The sequence below is a fragment of the Branchiostoma floridae genome, chromosome 4 (genome assembly GCF_000003815.2).
Source record: "Branchiostoma floridae strain S238N-H82 chromosome 4, Bfl_VNyyK, whole genome shotgun sequence".
NCBI classification, from domain to species: Eukaryota; Metazoa; Chordata; class Leptocardii; order Amphioxiformes; family Branchiostomatidae; genus Branchiostoma; species Branchiostoma floridae.
The window spans coordinates 30,150,483-30,174,024 of NC_049982.1; the positions used below are offsets into that span (position 1 = coordinate 30,150,483).

The 23,542-nt window shown below is 40.9% G+C and overlaps 3 protein-coding genes and 1 long non-coding RNA gene across 4 annotated transcripts in view; 3 read left to right on the plus strand and 1 right to left on the minus strand.

The window, feature by feature from the left end:
* LOC118414804 overlaps nt 1-23,542 on the plus strand; it is a 1,072,569-nt gene that overhangs the window by 380,552 nt on the left and 668,475 nt on the right. The gene's annotated exons all lie outside the window — the stretch shown is intronic.
* On the minus strand, nt 77-1,475 carry LOC118414870. Its single transcript, XR_004831028.1, has 3 exons — nt 1,326-1,475; nt 724-839; nt 77-127 (listed from the first exon to the last, which is right to left on the minus strand). It is a non-coding gene; the product is annotated as an uncharacterized LOC118414870 (long non-coding RNA).
* LOC118413756 lies at nt 3,782-9,733 on the plus strand. Its single transcript, XM_035817288.1, has 10 exons — nt 3,782-3,906; nt 4,543-4,807; nt 5,175-5,248; nt 5,593-5,755; nt 6,253-6,361; nt 7,260-7,356; nt 7,710-8,097; nt 8,654-8,892; nt 9,344-9,470; nt 9,705-9,733. Exons 1-10 carry the CDS (start codon nt 3,880-3,882, stop codon nt 9,731-9,733), a joined length of 1,518 nt encoding a protein of 505 aa, XP_035673181.1. The 5' UTR covers nt 3,782-3,879.
* Nucleotides 10,177-15,062, plus strand: LOC118414823. The gene is made up of 2 exons (XM_035819085.1): nt 10,177-10,335; nt 13,842-15,062. Exons 1-2 carry the CDS (start codon nt 10,250-10,252, stop codon nt 14,566-14,568), a joined length of 813 nt encoding a protein of 270 aa, XP_035674978.1. The 5' UTR covers nt 10,177-10,249; the 3' UTR covers nt 14,569-15,062.

The following is a 23,542-nucleotide window of genomic DNA, read 5'->3' on the forward strand; positions in this document are numbered from 1 at the left end:
TCGAGCCCTGGTACATGATTGTATGTTACTGACATTTGTAACACTGAAGTCAACATACTTAAGGTTCTCTTCTTTATGTACAGTCTTTGGATCAGCACATGTAGTCTCCACCATGCCATACACAGCCCTGTAACACAGAAGAAAATGTTTTTTGAAATCATTAATGCTAACTTTTGGATACCAATTCAGTATCATTTTCCTATGCATGAACAAACCCAAGTCCTAGAACTCTGCTTGGTTTGTACTCTGCTAATCTTCCATCCCATTTCTAATATTGTGGGCATTCCAACTAACCAGCTGTCAATCAGATAACAGGCCTTTCTTCTGTCCAAGCATATGCAAAATAACCCTGCTCATTAAGTTTCATAAGCAAGATAACAGCATAATTATATACGTCTACTAGACGTTTGACAGTGGCCCATTTTGTGTCAAAACTTGTCAACCAGGTACATATGTACATGAACACTGTGTCAGATTTTAGATCTGTCGGATCTGTGGGTAGAGGGCATGCACGCAACCATTGCATCACCAAATGCTGGCCAGACATACTACATGTACTACGAAGAAACCATTATTCACTGGGGCAATTGTCAACCCAAAAAGGTTCTGGGACTATTTTTTGCATACCTTATCTTTAGATTCCCCTGAAGATTAGAACTTTACTGTACATTTTTATGTATTCTATAAACTAAAGATAATGTTTTAAGGTGACTTAAGCTATACCTGTGTTCCCTTCTTTGCCTTCTACAATATCCTTTGTGGACTGTAGAAACTGCTCCTGAGTGATAGCCTGGGCTTTTGCTTTTAACATGGGCTCTGGTACCAACAACTGCTTGTCACTAAAAACAAACAAACATTCTGGTTAAATAAACAGACATTTCAATTTTTTTCTACTTTCACTGTTGTGACTCTATCAATGTCAAAGTTTGACTTATTGGACAGCTACATCATGCATACAACTAAAAAAAGTTTTGCATTCAGCCTATTCACTTCACAAATGGCAATGATAATGGTATACTCTTCATTCCCTTAGAAGTTACAAGTGCACATTCAAATGCACTTGAAGTGCCCTCTGGCAGAACATACAGAAACTGCACTGTTCCCTCTGGCAGAAACACACTGACACACACATAAAAAAAACCTTCACACACGCACCAAACAGAGTGGACTAATAGAGCAGAAGTGAAAGCCTATTCATGCTAAGATTCTACACTGAGTGTTTCAAAATTTCAAACAAATACAGCAAAATGATACAGATAAAAGGGATAGACAAAAGTAGCCTAAAACAATCTTTGTCCAAGAAAGACTGAGAGTTCAAAACTTACCCTTCAGTTAGTAGTTCCTCCTTTGCATTCAGCATGCCCACCAATAGGGCTGGGGCAGAACTCAGGAATGTACCATCTGGAGGGGGGTCCGTTAAAATGCCTGGTGCCGCCTCATATGTCTTCAGTTTCTCAGCCAAAACACCTCCAATCTGAATGTGAAGAAAACAGTATGAGTCTACGAAGAAGAAAGAGTGTGACTGTTTTAATATGATTTATCTTAGTCATAAACTGTCATACTTTTTCATCCACATGTAGAAACTGAGAGGGGCAAGTAAGAACAGAAAGAAACAAACATGCCGACACCCGGGATCGAACCCGGGGCGGCAGATTACAAATCATGACCACTATCGCTGTCGCCACAAAAGCTCAGAGCTCTTGGGCAAGGACGATAGGCGTTACTTGAACACCACTGTTACACTCATAAACCGTCATCCTTTTACATTTTCTAGCCTAACAAAGTAGTGCTCTGTTTATCCTTACTCGAATGCATTCATAATATGACCAGCCCCTCCAACTCTGTCCTGCTACTTGCTACATTATGCAATGGAACACCACTTCTCTACCATCTGTAACCATGGTAACAGCTACTTGAGCAAGGTCATTGACCTTATCATTTGTTTGAAGAAGAAGAGGAAAAACAATATGTTTCCCTTCCGTACGCGTGAAGGGAAACATGAAATTATTTTGGTCCCAACTCACCCCTTCCAACTTGGTCGCCTGTTTGACAGACTTGACAGGTTTCTCCTCCAGCTCCAGCGAGACGATGGCGCGTGATGTCCACTCCGCCGCAGACTTCAGGTAATGCGCCCTCCGCTGGTTTCGCTCGTGGTGGATCAGTCCGCGGATAAACTTGTACCGCTAATGTATAAAACACGACAATAAAAATTTTGCTCTCTGTTAGAGTTCTATAATCAGGCCTTAGACTGGAGTTATATCTTTGTACTCTGAAAAGTAATAATCAACTCCTTTATATATTATAACTGCTAATTGGCTGATATTGTATGCTGACAAATGATGACAGTAACAAACCATTTGTTGTCTTAATCAAAAAGAGAATGGTGTTTTACATATACAAATGGAATTTTTAGATGGAATACCCCAGGTCTGCTATATACAAATTAAGGGTTAATGATGTATATACTGTCATAACGCCTGGTCCTTTGCTACTAGTACCTGCTCACTGAATAAAACCACCCAGTGAGCAGTGATCGGTCCAATCCCGAGTGCCAGCATGTTGTTTCTTTCTGTTCTACTCACCCCTGTGGTTGTTCCACTGCTAAAACTTTCTCAGAATTCATAATAATTATCCTTGATAAGTTCTCCCTCGTAGTATTTATGTACAGCATGTATATTTGTTGTTGTTAACGTTGTTGCTGTCCGTGTTAAATGTCTATCATATCGCTAGACGTGGTCACTTGGTTGGGATAACCGTAACCCTACCCCCTCATGGTTATATCGTATGCAGATTTCAGCTTGAATGACATTTTTTTATCATGCCCAGGCCTGCCCAAAGAGATAATTTTTGTTTTCAAAACTTCCGCTACCCATCTGGCCTTTCCAGTCCAAAAACTCTCGATATTATGGCAGTTAAAGCACTTGAAATACTTTCTACATGTACCTGTGCATAGTCTTGTAATAAAACATTCAACATTCTGACCTAATATCTTTGAAAAATGAAGAATAATGTCGATTTACCAAATCTGGATATTTTTTCCTTCCCGCGTCCGCCATCTTCCCGCGCAAAGAATAGCGGGAGCTCGATAAACATCATACCAATCAGAGTCCTCTTTACAACAGGACTAACCAATCACAAAGCATTTGTTAAAATCATCTCATTGAGGTTAAAGGTTAGATTTGTTGTAGCGGATAGATGTGAATGTTGACATGGAGGATGCAGATGTTGTTTTGTTTTATGGTCCTCCTCTAGTGGTAGGTGCATAACTTTGTTCTTTTCCATTCATTGTCTTGTGTTGGAATATTGTAGCTACTATTTATGATAACTATGATTTTCGATCCTTCTGTTTTTATGCTGTAAAAGTGCAACATTCCGTGTTCATGCATATTGCTGATTTACATACTACTGACAGTACACAGCTGTACATGACAACATAATTTTTGGCGAGGCCTCAGGGGTGGAGCATAACTCGTGTCTATGGTGAAGCTTAACTCTAAATAATAAAAGCAGACATCCTCAGCTGAGATGGATGGGGTTTATGGAAAATACTGGGCTGTGTAGCTCCCAGGGCATTGTTGTGTTATTTTCGTCACAATGAAAACATACACGTCAGGCTATTGGGATCTATACAAGAGCTATTTTAGCAGTATGGGCTGTTTGTGCTTGAGAAGTGAAGAAGCTGTGTGTGAAGGAACTATGAAAATGGGCTGTATGTGAAGGGACTTTGTGTGAGGTTAATTTGAACAATTGTGTTCTGTTATGACACTGTTATGTAGGGAAAGTCGTCCCACTACAGACAGCATCTGTCGTCCAGCCATGTCAGACTCTCAGCACAGGAACTGTTCCAGGAGGACCAGACCTTGTCTTTGACAGGTCGCCATGAGGACAGTCAGCCTGCTGAGAGAGGTGAGATGTATTGTGGTTATCTCACTACTTGTGGAGCTGTGTACCTCAACAAATGTCAGGTTCATGCAGGTACAGGCACGGTTGCAAGTACACATGTACAGTCAGGACCATTTAAGAGCAAGCTGCTAGCGGGCCAAAACATATCGTTTCTTCCTTTCATCACAAGCTGTCTGCCACCAAAATATCAAGACCATAGCATGTCCAGATAAAAAGATACAAAAAACGGATGTTCTGCTGCAAGACCTTTGTCTTTGTTGTAATCCGTCAAGAGGTTCTTGAGTTATGAGGTATCTGGAAACACACACACACAGACAAAAACACACACACAGACATACATGTAGTACCCAAAACAATATCTCCATTTTCAAGATAACAAGTTTGATCAAATTATGTAAACAACTGTCTTTTTAGTGATTAATTGGCATCTTTGTATTTGAATCTCAAAAACAATATCTTTACAAGTGTTCATTGAAGTTTGAATCACAAGATAATCACAATTGTCATCGTTAATGAAGGATTTACTCGAAATTCAAAGTGTTCACTTGTCTATCAAATGCGTAAGTTCATCTATTAAATGTACAGGTACAATGTCAAGCACTGATCAATCAGTCCATTTATTTATTATTTTTTCTACAGGGAAAGAAAGTCGTGATCGACGATGAAAACTGGTCCAGAAACACCCGCATGTCCTACACAAAACTCCTCAGCTGTAAAACACCTGGCAAGAGCATCAGGTGCCTCAAGTTTCACCCGCAGGACCAGCTACAGCTGAACTGGGCCAGGGAGTGGGCAACCCTGGGGGCCAAAGTTCACGGGTCACAGGTCAACTGGAAGCAAGTGGATGCCAAGATCGATGCCTGGTTTGATGAGAACTGTTGGCAGAGAGGGGTTGAGCGACCAGGTATTTTCCTACCCAGGGCAGAATGTATGGCCTATTTTAGAAATTCCAAACTAGAAATCAAAGACCTCTTTACAAGAGTTTTTGTAAATTTCCTGATGCCCTAACCCTATAGCCATCACAGATACTTGTGGTCCTTCCCCTCCAAATCTGCAATACCTAAAACTACTGCAAGGGGGCCCAAAATTTGCATCTCTCTTTGGGAAAATCACGTAGCAAAATCATAAAAGTCCTTTTTGATGCGGAGAAAGTCTGAATTTGTTTATTCTGTTTGTGAAATTACAGAAGATAAGAGCCCCGCTATTCAATAAGAATTTTAGAATTTATACTATTGATTTAAAATATGCCACTTTCCAATGTTATATTACAGTACCACCAGCAGAGGCAGAGGGTCTGTCAATAGACAAACTCCACACACAGTTAACTTGTCAGACACACTACAAGGTACAGTAAGTTACTCATATAATGTGAAATCTGCCAAGAAGGATTTATTGTGAATACATAACTTTATTGCACAACAATTGTACGAGGTAGAAAGTATGGCATCTACATAACTACAGTGCTATAACTTAACTTAAGGCTTATCTAACTAATACAGGAGTTGTAGTATGGGATAATTTTCTTACAATCATTGGAGGCTTTTACAATAATTTGGGGAATTTCTAATGTCAAAACCTTCTTTGATATATTTTCCCATACGTACATTAAGTCATTGCAGATATCTATTCTAACAATGGATGTGTCTACTCAGAAAGAGATTTCTTTCAAAGAGTTTGTTTTCCTTCCAGTTTGAGGTCCCCTGTTTGCTGGTACAATGGGAAGCAATGGTACAGTCCACAGGAGGAAGACTAGTACTAAGGGACAACATACTGGACGTCCTTCAGCTGTGGACAGAGGCCAACCCCTGTGGTCACATTGTGGTCATCGTGGATGGACAAAACAATATGGCAGGTGATCATACAATATTGTGTAACATTTCAAGACTTTATGATGCTGTATATTAAAGCAGGGCAAGATTCTAGCAATTTCAAAAACTTAAAAAAGTTACCTTCTAGCGGTATAACTGGATAAAATTAGTCCTTTGCTTCTGAAACTTTTTGAGTAAGAGCCATTATTTTCTTCATACTATAAGGAACAATTTGATACAGTACCTCTAACTTGATGTTAGACACTATTTTCTGAATTTGTGACACTTCCTTATGAGTTGGTGACTTTGACATGTTAAATCGTTTTTCCAGTTAGATGAATGGTATTGGATTGTTCTACCAGTTCTTTCTAGTTAACCCTGAAGAAAAGTGATGGATGTCACCCAAAACATCCAGAAGTAAATCTCCGGCAAAATACTCTTTACCTGTCTGTCTAACTAATCTTCATAAGTTAACATATAGAAAAGCAATGAAAGATACAATATGCAAAGGTGCAAAATCTGCCTGATTCCATCTTTACAGGCACCCATGGAAGCACCAGTAGTCAACAGACCATCCACCTGAAATCTGTTATGACATCATTGTGTCAAGAGGTCTGTAACTATTTTAACAAATATCCACCATCCTTGCTGTGAAAAAATATTTTGATCCCAATGGGCTACAAAAACAAAGGATGTTATATATTGTCCTTGAACAAACTTAATAATTTTTGATAGCTTTTAAGATCATCAAATGGACTTCTTTCAGTAAGTTTGACATAAAGTGTTTCTCAAGTTATAATTCGGTGCATAACTGCCTGAAATTTGCATAAAGAGCCCTAGAACCATGATGACACATGGACCATGGAACATCATACCTAAAAATGACCTTCACTGTTGCAGTATTGTTCTGTATGCTGTATCGTTTCTAATACTGATACTGTATCGTTTCTAATCATAAGTACTCAGCCTGTATTTTTATGCTTCAGTTCACAGAGAATGTTGTGTATTTCGTACAAATCGTTGATGTGGAGGCATCTGGACCTTTCAGTCGTCCCCCGGAGCCAGGCTTGTTGGCATGGTTACAGCTCAGCCACCGCCTCAACTTGTTTCACCAGGTATATACTGGACCTAATGTTAACAAAACTAAATATCATTAGACACCACCCAGAAGTATACTCTAGTAGTTTTATTCAAAATGCATGCCTGGGTTCTAGTAAGTGCATTTTTAGCAGGAATGGCCAACAACCGGAATATCCTATCATCAGTGTGAAAATATTAAGATGAGCTTGCTTTCTTTGGTGAAGATAATAATAATTTGTGACTACTACACATTCTAAAAGTAAATGAGGACTGATACTTATTTTCAACTAGCATACTGTGGTGCCACTACTACCTTGCCATTGCCATTACGCTAATAAAAATAAATCCAGGCTAGAACCCTGGTTCATTATTACTGTAACAACAGATGGATTTGTAATGAAATCTATATTTGACATGAAATGTATTTCATGATGCGTCTTTGTTCATAATTTGATGTTTTCAGTCCAGCCTGTACATTTGGCAGTCGCCCAACCACAGAAGGATTGCTGAAGCTGTAGGAATGAGGAACATCGGTGGGGACAGACTAGTGGCACGTCCCAAAATGGTATGACTGTTACACCGTTTTCTGTAAATTGAATTGATGTTGTATTAATCTAATAGCACATGTTTACATGTAGTTTAGTTGTAGTATTGAGTATTTTTTATCATACTGCTGCATGGGTTCCTGACACCTGAATTCCAGAGTACCGCATGGTAGCTAATAGGCTAAACCCCTTAGCGACATGCCCTGAAATCCGTTGCTCTGTGTGCCCGCTGGATAATTTTAGAAGAATGTTGCTATGGCAGTACTCCGTGAATGCAAACCTTCATTCTTAAGACTAAGATTTCAGTTACAAAACATTTTTTTTAAATCATTGTTCTAACATGTATAATTTCTTTTTACCCTGCTTGTTATAGGTCTTATTGGTACCAAAGTCTGTGGATGCAGAAATCCCTCTGACACTCCAGTCCATGAAGCTAGTGATGCCAGACACGCCTGCACCCCCACCCACCATCCCTCTGTACCAAGAAGCCCTGAAACACTGCCAACTGGGCGAGGGGACCTCCTCCACCCCCCAAGTCTGTTACATCACGAAAAACATAGGGGTCGTTGGGAGGGTGCATGGGGTTTGTTTCAAAGACATTTCTGTTTTGGAGAAGGTGCAGGGTTTATACAAGGACAATGCGGCGTTGTTGGAAGAGCCGAAAAGCAAGATAGAAGAGATGTGTGGTAGACCAGTAGTGGTACAGGCCAAACCAGTGGATGGAGAGGACAAACAAGAAACTAGCTCTTCTACTGTCAATGGTAAGTTTGGCAGACTTGTTTCTTTTATTTACCCATAACATACAGCAGAACAAGTGATCAGCCAACTAATCTGTAATTCATATAAAATACAACATCGTGACTGTATATTATCCGTGGTACCAGTCCGACCATGAGTAGGATTGCACAAATAAAAAAAAGCTGGTACCACAATAAGGCTGGAACTAAGGGTGATGTGGAATACACCGGCCATGTTGTATTCTATTTATTCGTCATCCACCGGAGAAAATACAGCTTTGAATGTGCATGCCAGAATTTGAGAAAATTTGCACTCAGTGTACTCTTGATCATTGCATGATTTTTAGGGATCAACCAAATTTGAATGTTATTGTTACCTGGTCTTGGAGCTCAAGCCTCTTTAAATATGATAGCCTAAGGGTAGATTTGCAAAATAATGAAAAATACACACAAGACCCTCTGTAGATTTTAAATTCGGCAACAAACCAATGAAATTTTGTTGGTTTTCAGAAAGCATAATTGTTCCTTTAACTGTCATCTGACAAGTATATTCTGTAACTTTAATATCTTTCTATTCCAGAGAAAAGAAGCTATTCTTCAGTATCTTCCACGTGCACTACCAAGACTAATAAGAGAACCATACCGCAATGGATGTTACCCAAGACAGAAAGGAAGAGGTCACCAGAAGATGCTCAGATAAAAGAACTGTCAGTTTCTCCTGGAAAAAGGAAGCGCAAGAGCCCGGCACAAGCTAACAGGATAGAGTACTGCATGAGTGAGGCAGAACTGGTGCAAATGGCTGAACAGATATTGCAAAAGGTAAATGTTTTATATTGGTTTTGTATACAGTACTTTATGGTTGTGTTACTAAGCTAAACATCAGGTACAGGTATACAGAGCTTTAGGTGCATCTTTGTTGTTGCTTATAACATTTTTAGTAAATCAAAATAAGTCAAAAAGTTTCAAAGTTTAGAGTACAGGTATCTCTATTTAGGTACAGTACCTGTACATTGATTTGGGGGTATTCAATATATTGTACCGGCTAGTAATGAGATATGCATATACAACCTTGTTGTACCAGAAAACTAATAATAGCTTTCCTTGAGGTTTGCTAAAACTCTTCTTTTTCTTTGTAAAGTTCAATTGCCTTGTCTTTGCATCTAAGCTTTGATTTCTAAAAGTATTTTTAGGCATTGAGTGAGACAAAAATATAATCTATGTAATATACATTTTGAGAGTCAGTTTTAATATTTTACTCATACCTACACAGACAAAGGATCAGTCCATCAACAATGGGCAGGAGGATGAAGATCTTTTCCCAAAGAATCAAAATCATCATGGAGAGTCTACAAAGAAAGATGTCTCGGAGCCAGAGGAAGAAGCCATTGTTACAAAAGGTGGGTGGGCAGGGTTCAGATGTACTTCATTCAAAAATCTACATTGTATGTGACAGTTATTATGTTTAATTCATGGAAGAAAGACATAATTGTTGCTTTTGCTCCATTTCTTCTCCTTTCTTCTCCAAACAAATAAGGTGAGTGGCCTGGATTAGACAGCTGTCATCAAGGATATAGAGTTGCAGATGACACCCTGCACCTTTCACCAGGTGTTTGATTAAATTTTGTTTGTAGCAAGTGGCAGGACAGAACTGGGAGGCTGAGGTCACCATGTAGATGAGAATGTGTTTGAGTGAGAATAAACAAAGCAGCAGTAGGTTGGTAGGCAAACCCATGTGAAGGTAGACATATATTTGCCTGACATTTCTTGTATTATTTTTTGTTACCTCCTATAAAAGCCTTCCTTTACAAAAAGCCTTTGGCTGATTTATGTACTGTTCTGGATAAGCTTTGCTCTTGATTTTTTGGTGGCAAATATAAGTAGCTTGTCAGGCGAGGAAGAAGATAATAGGTTAATGTCCCCTAGCAACTTATTTTGGAAATGCAGGCCTGGCGTATTTTTGTCAGAAACTTTGGAAGGAGCTGAAACAAAAAAATTAAACCTTTGTCATGATTTATATACACTATCGATCTACTGTTGTCTAATTAATGTCTTACAACAAAATAAGCTAGTTTTGTTTCATTTTTTTCTAATTGTGATCATTCTTTCGACAGGTATTGCCAAAAGTGATGCCAAGGTCAAATTCAAAGAAGACATAAGTTCAGAAGTCAAAGTTGACATGGAGGTGACGCAACTACTTGATGACATCTTCACGACAAGAAGAAGAAAGTTCACTATGGAAGTTCCAAAACCCAGCAAAACAAGGTATGCTTATACTTTTTGTAGAAAGGCCGACACTGTCAGGCTGAAGTGGAAAGCCATTTCCTACTTTCCGATGAACTTCGAAATGCATGAAAATTGCTACAATTTGGTCCACCAGGCAAAAGAAATTGCATCACCCTTGCCATGGACTAATACTTCACTGGTTCAGCAACTGCCCACAGTGACACAAATATACAACCCACAGGCTTTTGGGGAAATTGAAAAAAACTCTGCTTAGATAAAACGATCATACACTTCTGTTGTATTACCACACTAATTTGCCAACCCTAGTCAAATTTTGACACCAACCCAGAACCTAAACAGACTGTAGCCAGACACCATTTTTTTTTTGCCGGGGCGCCGAAGGCGCCCGGCTTTGTCCCCGGTTTAATGGTTCGTCCTTGGATGGGTCTGCTATGGTCGCAAAATGTACCGTGCGTTTTTACGACAATTCTCAGCCCTTCTCAGCCCTTCAAATAAACGCAATGTACCGTGCGTTTTTACGACAATTCTCAGCCCTTCTTAGCCCTTCAAATAAACGTTGTAAGAATACTGTTTATCCATGACCTCTACTCGTACAGAAAACATTGCAGCGCTCATTAGCAAAGTCTAGGAAAGGAAAATGTTTCTTGATTTGCAGTAAAACACTGGTCATGTAACATTTGAGGAGTTGTCGTTAAATCGCACGGTTCATTTTGCGATAGCGTTGACGGGTCCGGGTATTTAGCGGAATAACCCGGAATAACCCGGAATAACCCGGAATAACCTTAATAAAGGATGAAAGCTACCGAAATACAGTGTGCTTTGATAAGTTAAGATCGCAGAATGCAATATTTTGGCATAAAATAATGTATATATGGCCATGGGAACAAGAAATATTACGGTTATTCCGGGTTATTCCGGGTCATTTCGGGTTATTCCGGTAAATACCCTCACGGGCGTTGACGGTGCGGAGGAGGTGAGATTTTTATCGTACAGAAATTGGTACAGTTTGTAAAGTTATCTTTCTGGAATTCGGATGTATTAAAATATAACATTACATTCTAAGGCGTAGTGTCATGTGAGTAAAATGAGCACGACATTTGACGAAAGATTTTGTGGAGGGTATACAGTCAAGTTTATTGTGCAACGATTGGAACAGTTTACGTGCGGGTGGGAGGGGGGCGTGCGTCTATATATGCAGCTGCAGGAGGTCCTGCAGGACATTTTCGATCGTAAGAGTAACGTACAATTTGAAAAGATAGTGATCATGAATTCGGACACATTGAAACATATTTCCAAGGAACGGTATATAGTTTTTTTAGTAAAACCAGTGTGTGGGGATTGACGAGAATTTAGATAGTTTAATGGTGCACTGTGCTTGAGCCGATGCGAGGCATTATGCAGGGCATTTTTGATTGTAAAAATATCGTACAAGTTGAAAAGATGGATCGGATTCTAATACATTAAAACATACATTTCCAAAGAATAGTAGAAAACAACGGATTGTAGCTAACTGTTAAACAATCAGCAAAGCAGTTGGCAAGATGTCACACCTGAACTTTTGTAGATTTTTGCTTTTTGTTGGTACTAGTAAGATGTTATGTGATCAAGACAATATTTTCTTTCTGTTTCAGTGACGCCTTAGACTGTTCTCTGCTATATATACAAGTGACACAGTAATATACAGAAACTTACAGCTAGCAAAAGTCTGTACTCAATAAGATTTTACACAGTACACATTTATACTTCTTCTGCTGAAATCTACGCATTACATTTTGCATCCAACCAAAGAGGTTTGAAAGAGAGTCCTTGATCCAACCAAATTAGACCTTGAGACCTATTAACAGATCATTGATCACTGTGCATTTTGCACATACCAGACTCAATCGTGCCACTGAGCACTGCATTTTGCACACACCAGACCAATTGTGCCACTGAGCACTGTGCATTTTGCACACACCAGACCTATCGTGCCATTGAGCACTGTGCATTTTGCACACACCAGACCTATCGTGCCATTGAGCACTGTGCATTTTGCACACACCAGACCAATCGTGCCATTGAGCACTGTGCATTTTGCACACACCAGACCAATCGTGCCATTGAGCACTGTGCATTTTGCACACACCAGACTCAATCGTGCCACTGAGCACTGTGCATTGTGCAAATAAAGTCAAGCAAAGAACACATATATTGTGAACAATGTGTGAATCTATTTTATCGGGAAAATACCACCAAGGTGACATCATTTTCAGTGGAGATAATAGAGGCAAACAATGCACTGCAAATGCTTTAATGGCAGTTGTTAACCACAGTACTTGCAGACAAGCAATTACCTGGACAAGTACAGACCTTGATGGTGTACTTTTTCAAGGAGATGCACTATACACCTACATAAAACCATCACTAAGATCTGGTGTGGAGTTCCTCTCCGTTGATGATATTCCAGACTATTTGCAACTTTACAACAATACTGTACGTGTATCAATAAAAGAGTCTTACACTGGAGACATATTTGCCACAGAAGCAGTCTATCCTTATTACACCTTAAAGAAAGCCCTAGAAGCAGCATTTGCTGAATCCAACACTTGTCTTTTCATAACAGCACATGGAATAACTGGTTCAACAGTAGCATTGTTGCACGCTGATAACAAGTATTTTGTTTATGACTCACATGCCAGAAGTCCCATAACAGCATTGCCAGATAGCCATGGCACTTCTACTTTAAGCATGCACAGTTCAAACAGCAATCTAGTTTCATTCTTGCAACAACTTAACTGGAACACAACATGCAATTTTGAGGTTGTCCCAGTACAAGCAGAAAATGTTTTCTTATCAGTTGAACCTACTGGTATACACATTATCAATCTGACTAGCAATGTTTCTTCTATGATTGAGTCAGAAAACTGCTTTCAAGTTCAACAACAACACACATACACCTTGGTTAAACCAGAGTTTGTATCTACGAAAGAGAACCTACAACAACCAAACACAGCATTTCCATTTGCACCACATTGTAACCAAAGTACTGGGAAAAACATTGTGCCATGCACCACAAGCAAACATCCAAGTGCTATGCCAGAGAACAGGAATGAAGGCCTCTTGAATCAATTAGTAATGTCACCAAATGCAGCATCAAATTTAAATGATAAAAAAGTGCAAGGTCTTGCAATCCAAAGCGCAATATGCAAGGACAAACAAGAAAAACAAACCTATCAACAGAAGACAGAGAGTCTTGCAGAACAAAGAACATCATACAAAGCAAAGAAAGCAAATGAGACCTGTGAGCAAAAAGCAGCACAGCAAAGAGCATCATATAAAGCGAACAAAGGTTTCCAGCCAACTTCCCATAGATTTTAGATATAAACTTCTAGTTTAATAATGATGCACATTTTACTGGAACACAACATGAAATTTTGAGGTAGTCCTTCCAAATGCGCCCCGGCCAGCTTTTTTTAAAAGCTTTCTTGTTACATTTTTCACTTGATTCATTTTTGACGTTGACTGTATTTTTTATCTTTCCTTAGAAACGGGAAGCCTAGGTCCAGGGGACAAGATAATGAGATTGAAACGGAGTCCCAGGGATCCATCAGTTGTTCAACATTGACTGGAATTCAAGATGTAACTGACCAAGAAGCAAGCCTTAGGACTTCAGCAGACTTCTTAGGAGGTGGTGCCAAAAATGGAGATCCACAAAATTCACCAGTCACAAGTTCTGATCGTACTAAAGTAAAGAAGACAGCCATGGACACTGACTTCTCTTTCCTAGATTCCATTATAGGAGAGAAACGAGTTATAAAGAAAAAAGGATTCGTCAACGAGAGGCAAAGATATGGGGCAGAAGATGTGTCTGATTCTGAGGAGCCCTTCCTGGATTCCATTATCTACTCAAAGAGGAGGGAATGGGAAAAAGACAGTTCAGTAGTAGACACTGAGCAAGACACCTCTTCTACATATGGTGGTAACTCAAGAGTCTGCAGCGATAGTACTAGAAGCCCTTGGAAGAAAAATCCTAAAACTCAACCACAAAATAAGAACAACCAAAGCATAGATAGGCTTTCGTTTCTTGATAACATTGTGAGTGGAAAGAAGAAAGGGGAAAAATCTGAGCGGGAATTAGACGGATCTAAAAATGATGAAAGTCACTCGGTAGCTTCAGATGGAAGCCTGTCATTCTTAGATGACATCATAGGGGGCGCTGGTAGGAGAAAAACTTGTGGAAAGTGCAAGCTACAGTTCCAGAAAGTTGCATGAAGAAGAGTCCAGTGTAGGCTCCAATCAGGAAGACAATTTCTCTTTTCTTGATGAAATCATTCTCGGATCCAGAAAGAAGAAGAAATGACATTGCCTGACTGTTTTAAATCTTGGGGTATTAGACATTTTGTAATACATGTAGTTTTTTATAATTTGCATTCAATTTTATGCAAGTTTGCATTTTGTATACTAGGTATTACCTGTTCACCCATGTGCAATAGTTGCTATTAAGTGTTCCATTCCTTGGATGTGCAATATATCCCTACTTGTTACAAATTTTAACTTTTACAAATGTCTCAAAATGTTAGGGATACATTTTACAGCCTGCCTTTAGGTAATTTTTTGCATTCCAATTTTTATGTACCATTTTCCAATTTTTATGTACCATTTTTTCATCAATGAACTACTATAGATATAGAAAATGTATGAATTGACTTTTGATTGAAACTGTTCTTGGGTACATTGTAATTTGTAAATACATTATTGTACATGTCTCAGCATCTTGAATGTCCGATAACAATTTCTGACTTTGAAGCTTAAGGCCACACCAATTTAATTTCTTGGTTCACGGATTCGCTCGCTCCTATTTTTTGGGGAAAAAAATAAAAATAAAAATTACCACTCAGCAAATTTTCACCATTAATGAAGCCATTCACCAACTTTCTGGTCGTAGCAAATTGGCCTTTATATTATAAGCTCCTTAAAGTGTGGGTACAGGTGCTGTTACTGTACAATAATAGTGTTTTTGTACTTTTTTCAAGCTGAAAACTTTTTTCTTTATGTTTTGGATTATTCGTTACCTTTACCCCACCCATTTTACAATTTTTATTTTTATTTCGCCCTCTCGCTCCATATTTTTTATGAAAAAATCCGTGAACCAAGAAATTGAATTGGTGTGGCCCAATAGAAATTTTTTAGTTTAGGCCTCCAGCTTTTTGTCTTTATCTTTTATCTAAAACCAGCCTTTAAGTCTTTTGACAATACATTAAGTACATGAAGACTTAGTCCTTATAGACCAGTTTAGTTATTGCAATCATTGTCTACGTAAACAAAAATATCATGCGGAAAATGCGGATCTATCAACAACTTCTTCAGGGTCTAGTCTCAAGGATGTGAGAATGTGATTTGCAAGTTGTTGTCCGCAAAGAGAAATGCTTGTGTCGACGAGCCGTCCGCCATTCCATGAATATAGATGAGAAAAAGTAAAGGACCTAAGACAGAACCTTGAAGTACACCTATGCTAACATTGAGCCAATCAGAACGTTCTCCATCAACAACAACACGCTGGACCCTGCCATGGAGAGAACTGTGAAACCAGTTCAAGAGAGGTTCATCCACCCTGTTTTCTTTGTAGCTTAGATAAAAGGCCTTTATGCCACACTTTATCAAAAGCACAAAAAAATCGAGATATATATTCGATACAGTTGTGCATTTATTTTAATGATCCTAGTACGCGTGCCTAACCTGACCAAAAGATCTAAGCCAGCCCCCCCAAAAAAACATACAAAGCTCGATGCAGCACATTGAGAAAAAGCCAGATCAACTATTTTCGAACTTGACCTTGAAGTTCCTTTTCACACACTACGCGCCTAGCTAACAATTGTCATATCATTGATATCCATCGAGTTATCTTATTAACAGCCAAATGCACTTACGTACAAAGCCAGCTGCAGCACCGTGACAAAAACGCCTTTGCACTTCCGAAATTAAATGCTAGGGTGCTCAAACCTGCCCCACTTTGTCATGACTCTGCAAGCTATCTACCATCCAAATGTCAAGACCATATCACGTCCGGGAGATACATAGAAAAAACTGCTATGAAAGAATATTCTCATTAATTATGCAAATGTACTCCTATTTTGCATAATTAGTATTTCATTTTGTACAACATTGTCTGAGGTACCTGCATACCAAAAATCATGAAAATCCGTTGTTCCATTCTAGAGTTATCGTCTTTATAAGTTTTTGACAAAATTTCACCCAGGCGTTCTTGAGTTATCTTGTTTACGCACACACATACACACACACACACACACACACACTCACACACTCACACAGACAAACGCAGGGTAAAATATAACCTCCATCGCATTTCATGGAGGTAAAAAAATTGATTGAAAATTTGTTTCCCCACAAACGTAATATAACTTTATTGCACAACAATTGTACGAGGTACAAAGTATGGCATCTACATAACTACAGTGCTATAACTTAACTTAGGGCTTATCTAACTAATACAGGAGTTGTAGTATGGTATAATGGTACAGTCGGCCCCTCGTGCCCGGACTATCGTGCCCATATTGCTGGCACCGGGAGCGCTCCTTGCCCCATGGAAAGATGAGTCTTAGCTTTGAGTTTGAACATGTTTCTGCTTAGATGTTATGTAGGGGACAACAAGAGCTGTATGTTTGTCTTACACGTTGCCAAACTCACAGGGAATATTAGTGGCACAATTTCTAGGAAGATTATCGAGTTATTGCGGTGGTTGTACAATTAATTACAACGGCGTCACTGCAAGCAGATAAATGGCGTCAATCCTGAAATACGCCTCCGTATTGTTCCGTGTCTGTAGCCTGAATTCTCCTGTCACAGCAAAGTTCCCTGTTTCAGGACGACTTGCAGACCAAGATGGAGTAAAGGAGGCAGGAACCGGATCCGTCGAATCAAACTCGTGATGGATAACAGACTGTCGATTTCAAACCAAGGTGCTACTAAGTATCTCTCTATTATGCAAATCTGCGCGAGACAAGTGCATTCCTCAGAGAATAAAGAGACTCTTTTTTACACAACCAGTGCTTTATTCTCACCGACGTTTCGGTGACCATCTGTCACCTTCTTCAGGGCAATTCTGACTGGTTCACATTGTACTGCAGGACAGATGTCGCTGCTCACAGTTCAGATGCGGTCACAAAACGAAAAATATTTACATATGTATATACAGAGAGCTTTATGCACATATTTACAATGCGTTCCCAAACGTAAAGGAGTGTAATACATCCATAACGCAATCAGTTGTCAATTAACGATGAATTAATGTAAGTTTTTTTCTACTTCTTAAGAATATTGTCCCACACGTGGCGGAGTTTGTACCCACCCCCCCCCCCCCCCCCACCCCCTCATCTCGGTGCATTCCTCGAGAACTGAAAGGTGGGAAACAACAACCCGGTAAATAAACAGAACCGGTAAACTCATTAGAGTAACTATGCAGGCTTTTCATTGACGTCATACTAATTATAATTTGAATCCTCCGACGGCCATGTTGGCGGTAGCATCTTCCTTTGGTTTACAGTCGTACGTCAACGGGCGTCAAGTCCGCGGTCTTGAAGTTCAAGCAAGTCCACGTCTTAAGAAACTCCAAGGCTCGGCTGGTATCGGCGCGTCCTCGGTCTTAACGTTAACCATGAAAAGTCCGCGGTAAGTGCAACTACGTCTTATTATTATGTTACCGGTATATAACTTTATTGCACAACAATTGTACAAGGTACAAAGTATGGCATCTACATAACTACAGTTCGTAACCAACCTGACTAAAATAATTCAACGGATCCGATTCATACCTATTTACAGTTCTATACAAATGTAGCTTAACGTAAGGTGCATTTAACTAATACAGGAATTGTAGTGTGGGGTAATGTTTCTTACATTTATTGGAGGCTTTTACAATCATTGAAGGAATTTCTAATGTCTAAACCTTCTTTGATATATTATCCTATATCTGCAGTGCAGGGAATGTCTCATGTCATGATGTATTTAAATTTGTACTTCAGGTCCATTGAGATAAATCCTTATGTATAAAAAGACAGACTTGTGTCTAGAGAATTTCGTAAATCAGAATATTTGGAACATACAACCATAAAGTGATATTTTTGGAATCTCCCGGTTTCTATATTTAATTTGTGACAGCCAATTCCGAGTTGTGTGATTGCTCTACGAACGTTAAGGCTTTTTATGGTTGAAATGTAATTTTCTTGGTTGTAATTCTTCTTTAACGTAGAAAGAGAGGAGAGTTTGGAATTGTATCGAATAGAGGAATATACATGTAGTACATTGTTAAAGCAAGGTCGACGATAACGCCTTGCAGTAGTTTTGTCATTTCTTTCTTTCTTTCTCTTTCTCTCTTCCTCTCTTTATCTTTCTCTCTTTCTCTTTCTCTCTTTCTCTCTTTCTCTCTTTCTCTCTTTCTCTCTTTCTCTCTTTCTCTCTTTCTCCCTTTCTCTCTTTCTCTCTTTCTCTCTGTTTCTGTCTTTAATACCCTATTGGAGTGTCAACAAAATTGTAGAAATACATCTGGTTTCACGAATTCATTGATTTCAAACAGCCCCTTTTCTAAGCAACTTCGCAATTATTCAACAGTGGTGGAACCAACCAGAAGCAGGCCGTCGTTTTGGCCCTCGATTCCTAGCCGGTGTTTATTCCTAGCCGGTGTTTGAGCCGGCGATTTGTCTTTGCACAGAACATAGCATCTGATTCGTACGTCGATTCAAAGAAACTAACAATTCTTAATTTCCTGTAGATAAGTTTCCGGGTCGGAGTTCAAATCTGACCGGAGTTGGCGGAAGGGTGATGGGTGGAGACATACTGCTGCGATTGTAGCTTAGGCTTCAAGTTCCGGCCCGACACACTTGGTATGGTTGGAAAGGTTGCTTAGTAAGGAATCGAAAGATAAAAACCGCAAAATTTTCGGATTCGTCCTTGTCGAGATATTCTTGAGCATACGGAGTCTATTTGGGCGCAACCGCTAGCTATCTTTAGGAAACACCGCCTGTCAAGGCACCGCACCGGGTAGGGACATACGGCTGCGATTGTAGCTTAGGCTTCAAGTTCCGGCCCGACACACTTGGTACGGTTGGAAAGGTTGCTTTGTAAGGAATCGAAAGATAAAAACCGCAAAATTTTCGGATTCGTCCTTGTCGAGATATTCTTGAGCATACGGAGTCTATTTGGGCGCAACCGCTAGCTATCTTTTGGAAACACCGCAGGTCAAGGCACCGGGTAGGGACATACGGCTGCGATTGTAGCTTAGGCTTCAAGTTCCGGCCCGACACACTTGGTATGGTTGGAAAGGTTACTTAGTAGGGAATCGAAAGATAAAAACCGCAAAATTTTCCGATACGTCCTTGTCGAGATATTCTTGAGCATACGGAGTCTATTTGGACGCAACCGCTAGCTATCTTTTGGAAACACCGCAGGTCAAGGCACCGGGTAGGGACATACGGCTGCGATTGTAGCTTAGGCTTCAAGTTCCGGCCCGACACACTTGGTATGGTTGGAAAGGTTACTTAGTAGGGAATCGAAAGATAAAAACCGCAAAATTTGCCGATACGTCCTTGTCGAGATATTCTTGAGCATACGGAGTCTATTTGGACGCAACCGCTAGCTATCTTTTGGAAACACCGCCTGTCAAGGCACCGCACCGGGTAGGGACATACGGCTGCGATTGTAGCTTAGGCTTCAAGTTCCGGCCCGACACACTTGGTATGGTTGGAAAGGTTGCTTAGTAAGGAATCGAAAGATAAAAACCGCAAAATTTTCGGATACGTCCTTGTCGAGATATTCTTGAGCATACGGAGTCTATTTGGACGCAACCGCTAGCTATCTTTTGGAAACACCGCCTGTCAAGGCACCGCACCGGGTAGGGACATACGGCTGCGATTGTAGCTTAGCCTTCAAGTTCCGGCCCGACACACTTGGAATGGTTGGAAATGTTGCTTAGTGAGGAATAGAAAGATAAAAACCGCAAAATTTTCGGATACGTCCTTGTCGAGATATTCTTGAGCATACGGAGTCTATTTTGGCGCAACCGCTAGCTATCTTTTGGAAACACCGCCTGTCAAGGCACCGCACCGGGTAGGGACATACTGCTGCGATTGTAGCTTAGGCTTCAAGTTCCGGCCCGACACACTTGGTATGGTTGGAAAGGTTGCTTAGTAAGGAATCGAAAGATAAAAACCGCAAAATTTTCGGATTCGTCCTTGTCGAGATATTCTTGAGCATACGGAGTCTATTTGGGCGCAACCGCTAGCTATCTTTAGGAAACACCGCCTGTCAAGGCACCGCACCGGGTAGGGACATACGGCTGCGATTGTAGCTTAGGCTTCAAGTTCCGGCCCGACACACTTGGTACGGTTGGAAAGGTTGCTTTGTAAGGAATCGAAAGATAAAAACCGCAAAATTTTCGGATTCGTCCTTGTCGAGATATTCTTGAGCATACGGAGTCTATTTGGGCGCAACCGCTAGCTATCTTTTGGAAACACCGCAGGTCAAGGCACCGGGTAGGGACATACGGCTGCGATTGTAGCTTAGGCTTCAAGTTCCGGCCCGACACACTTGGTATGGTTGGAAAGGTTACTTAGTAGGGAATCGAAAGATAAAAACCGCAAAATTTTCCGATACGTCCTTGTCGAGATATTCTTGAGCATACGGAGTCTATTTGGACGCAACCGCTAGCTATCTTTTGGAAACACCGCAGGTCAAGGCACCGGGTAGGGACATACGGCTGCGATTGTAGCTTAGGCTTCAAGTTCCGGCCCGACACACTTGGTATGGTTGGAAAGGTTACTTAGTAGGGAATCGAAAGATAAAAACCGCAAAATTTGCCGATACGTCCTTGTCGAGATATTCTTGAGCATACGGAGTCTATTTGGACGCAACCGCTAGCTATCTTTTGGAAACACCGCCTGTCAAGGCACCGCACCGGGTAGGGACATACGGCTGCGATTGTAGCTTAGGCTTCAAGTTCCGGCCCGACACACTTGGTATGGTTGGAAAGGTTGCTTAGTAAGGAATCGAAAGATAAAAACCGCAAAATTTTCGGATACGTCCTTGTCGAGATATTCTTGAGCATACGGAGTCTATTTGGGCGCAACCGCTAGCTATCTTTAGGAAACACCGCCTGTCAAGGCACCGCACCGGGTAGGGACATACGGCTGCGATTGTAGCTTAGGCTTCAAGTTCCGGCCCGACACACTTGTACGGTTGGAAAGGTTGCTTAGTAAGGAATAGAAAGATAAAAACCGCAAAATGTTCGGATACGTCCTTGTCGAGATATTCTTGAGCATACGGAGTCTATTTGGGCGCAACCGCTAGCTATCTTTTGGAAACACCGCTTTGGAAACACCGCCTGTCAAGGCACCGCACCGGGTAGGGACTTAAGGCTGCGATTGTAGCTTAGGGTTCAAGTTGTGGCCCAACACACTTGGTATGGTTGGAAAGGTTGCTTAGTAAGGAATAGAAAAATAAAAACCGCAAAATGTTAGGATACGTCCTTGTCGAGATATTCTTGAGCATACGGAGTCTATTTGGGCGCAACCGCTAGCTATCTTTTGGAAACACCGCCAGTCAAGGCACCGGGTAGGGACTTAAGACTGCGATTGTAGCTTAGGGTTCAAGTTGCGGCCCCACACACTTGGTATGGTTGGAAAGGTTGCTTAGTAAGGAATAGAAACATAAAAACCGCAAAATATTCGGATACGTCCTTGTCGAGATAATCTTGATCATACGGAGTCTATTTGGGCGCAACCGCTAGCTATCTTTTGGAAACACCACCTGTCAAGGCACCGTACCGGGTAGGGACATACGGCTGCGATTGTAGCTTAGGCTTCAAGTTCCGGCCCGACACCCTTGGTATGGTTGGAAAGGTTGCTTAGTAAGCAATCGAAAGATAAAAACCTCAAAATATTCGGATACGTCCTTGTCGAGATATTCTTGAGCATACGGAGTCTATTTGGGCGCAACCGCTAGCTATCTTTTGGAAACACTGCCTGTCAAGGCACCGCACCGGGTAGGGACTTAAGACTGCGATTGTAGCTTAGGGTTCAAGTTGTGGCCCGACAAACTTGGTATGGTTGGAAAGGTTGCTTAGTAAGAAATCGAAAGATAAAAACCGCAAAATATTCGGATACGTCCTTGTCGAGATATTCTTGAGCATACGGAGTCTATTTGGGCGCAACCGCTAGCTATCTTTTGGAAACACTGCCTGTCAAGGCACCGCACCGGGTAGGGACTTAAGACTGCGATTGTAGCTTAGGGTTCAAGTTGCGGCCCGACACACTTGGTATGGTTGGAAATGTTGCTTAGTAAGAAATCGAAAGATAAAAACTGCAAAATATTCGGATACGTCCTTGTCGAGATATTCTTGAGCATACGGAGTCTATTTGGTCGCAACCGCTAGCTATCTTTTGGAAACACCGCCTGTCAAGGCACCGCACCGGGTAGGGACATACGGCTGCGATTGTAGCTTAGGCTTCAAGTTCCGGCCCGAGACATTTGCTATGGTTGGAAAGGTTGCTTAGTAAGCAATCGAAAGATAAAAACCTCAAAATATTCGGATACGTCCTTGTCGAGATATTCTTGAGCATACGGAGTCTATTTGGCCGCAACCGCTAGCTATCTTTTGGAAACACCGCCTGTCAAGGCACCGTACCGGGTAAGGACATACGGCTGCGATTGTAGCTTAGGGTTCAAGTTCCGGCCCGACACCCTTGGCATGGTTGGAAAGGTTGCTTAGTAAGGAATCGAAAGATAAAAACCGCAAAATTTTCGGATTCGTCCTTGTCGAGATATTCTTGAGCATACGGAGTCTATTTGGGCGCAACCGCTAGCTATCTTTAGGAAACACCGCCTGTCAAGGCACCGCACCGGGTAGGGACATACGGCTGCGATTGTAGCTTAGGCTTCAAGTTCCGGCCCGACACACTTGGTACGGTTGGAAAGGTTGCTTTGTAAGGAATCGAAAGATAAAAACCGCAAAATTTTCGGATTCGTCCTTGTCGAGATATTCTTGAGCATACGGAGTCTATTTGGGCGCAACCGCTAGCTATCTTTTGGAAACACCGCCTGTCAAGGCACCGCACCGGGTAGGGACTTAAGGCTGCGATTGTAGCTTAGGGTTCAAGTTGTGGCCCGACACACTTGGTATGGTTGGAAAGGTTGCTTAGTAAGAAATCGAAAGATAAAAACCGCAAAATATTCGGAT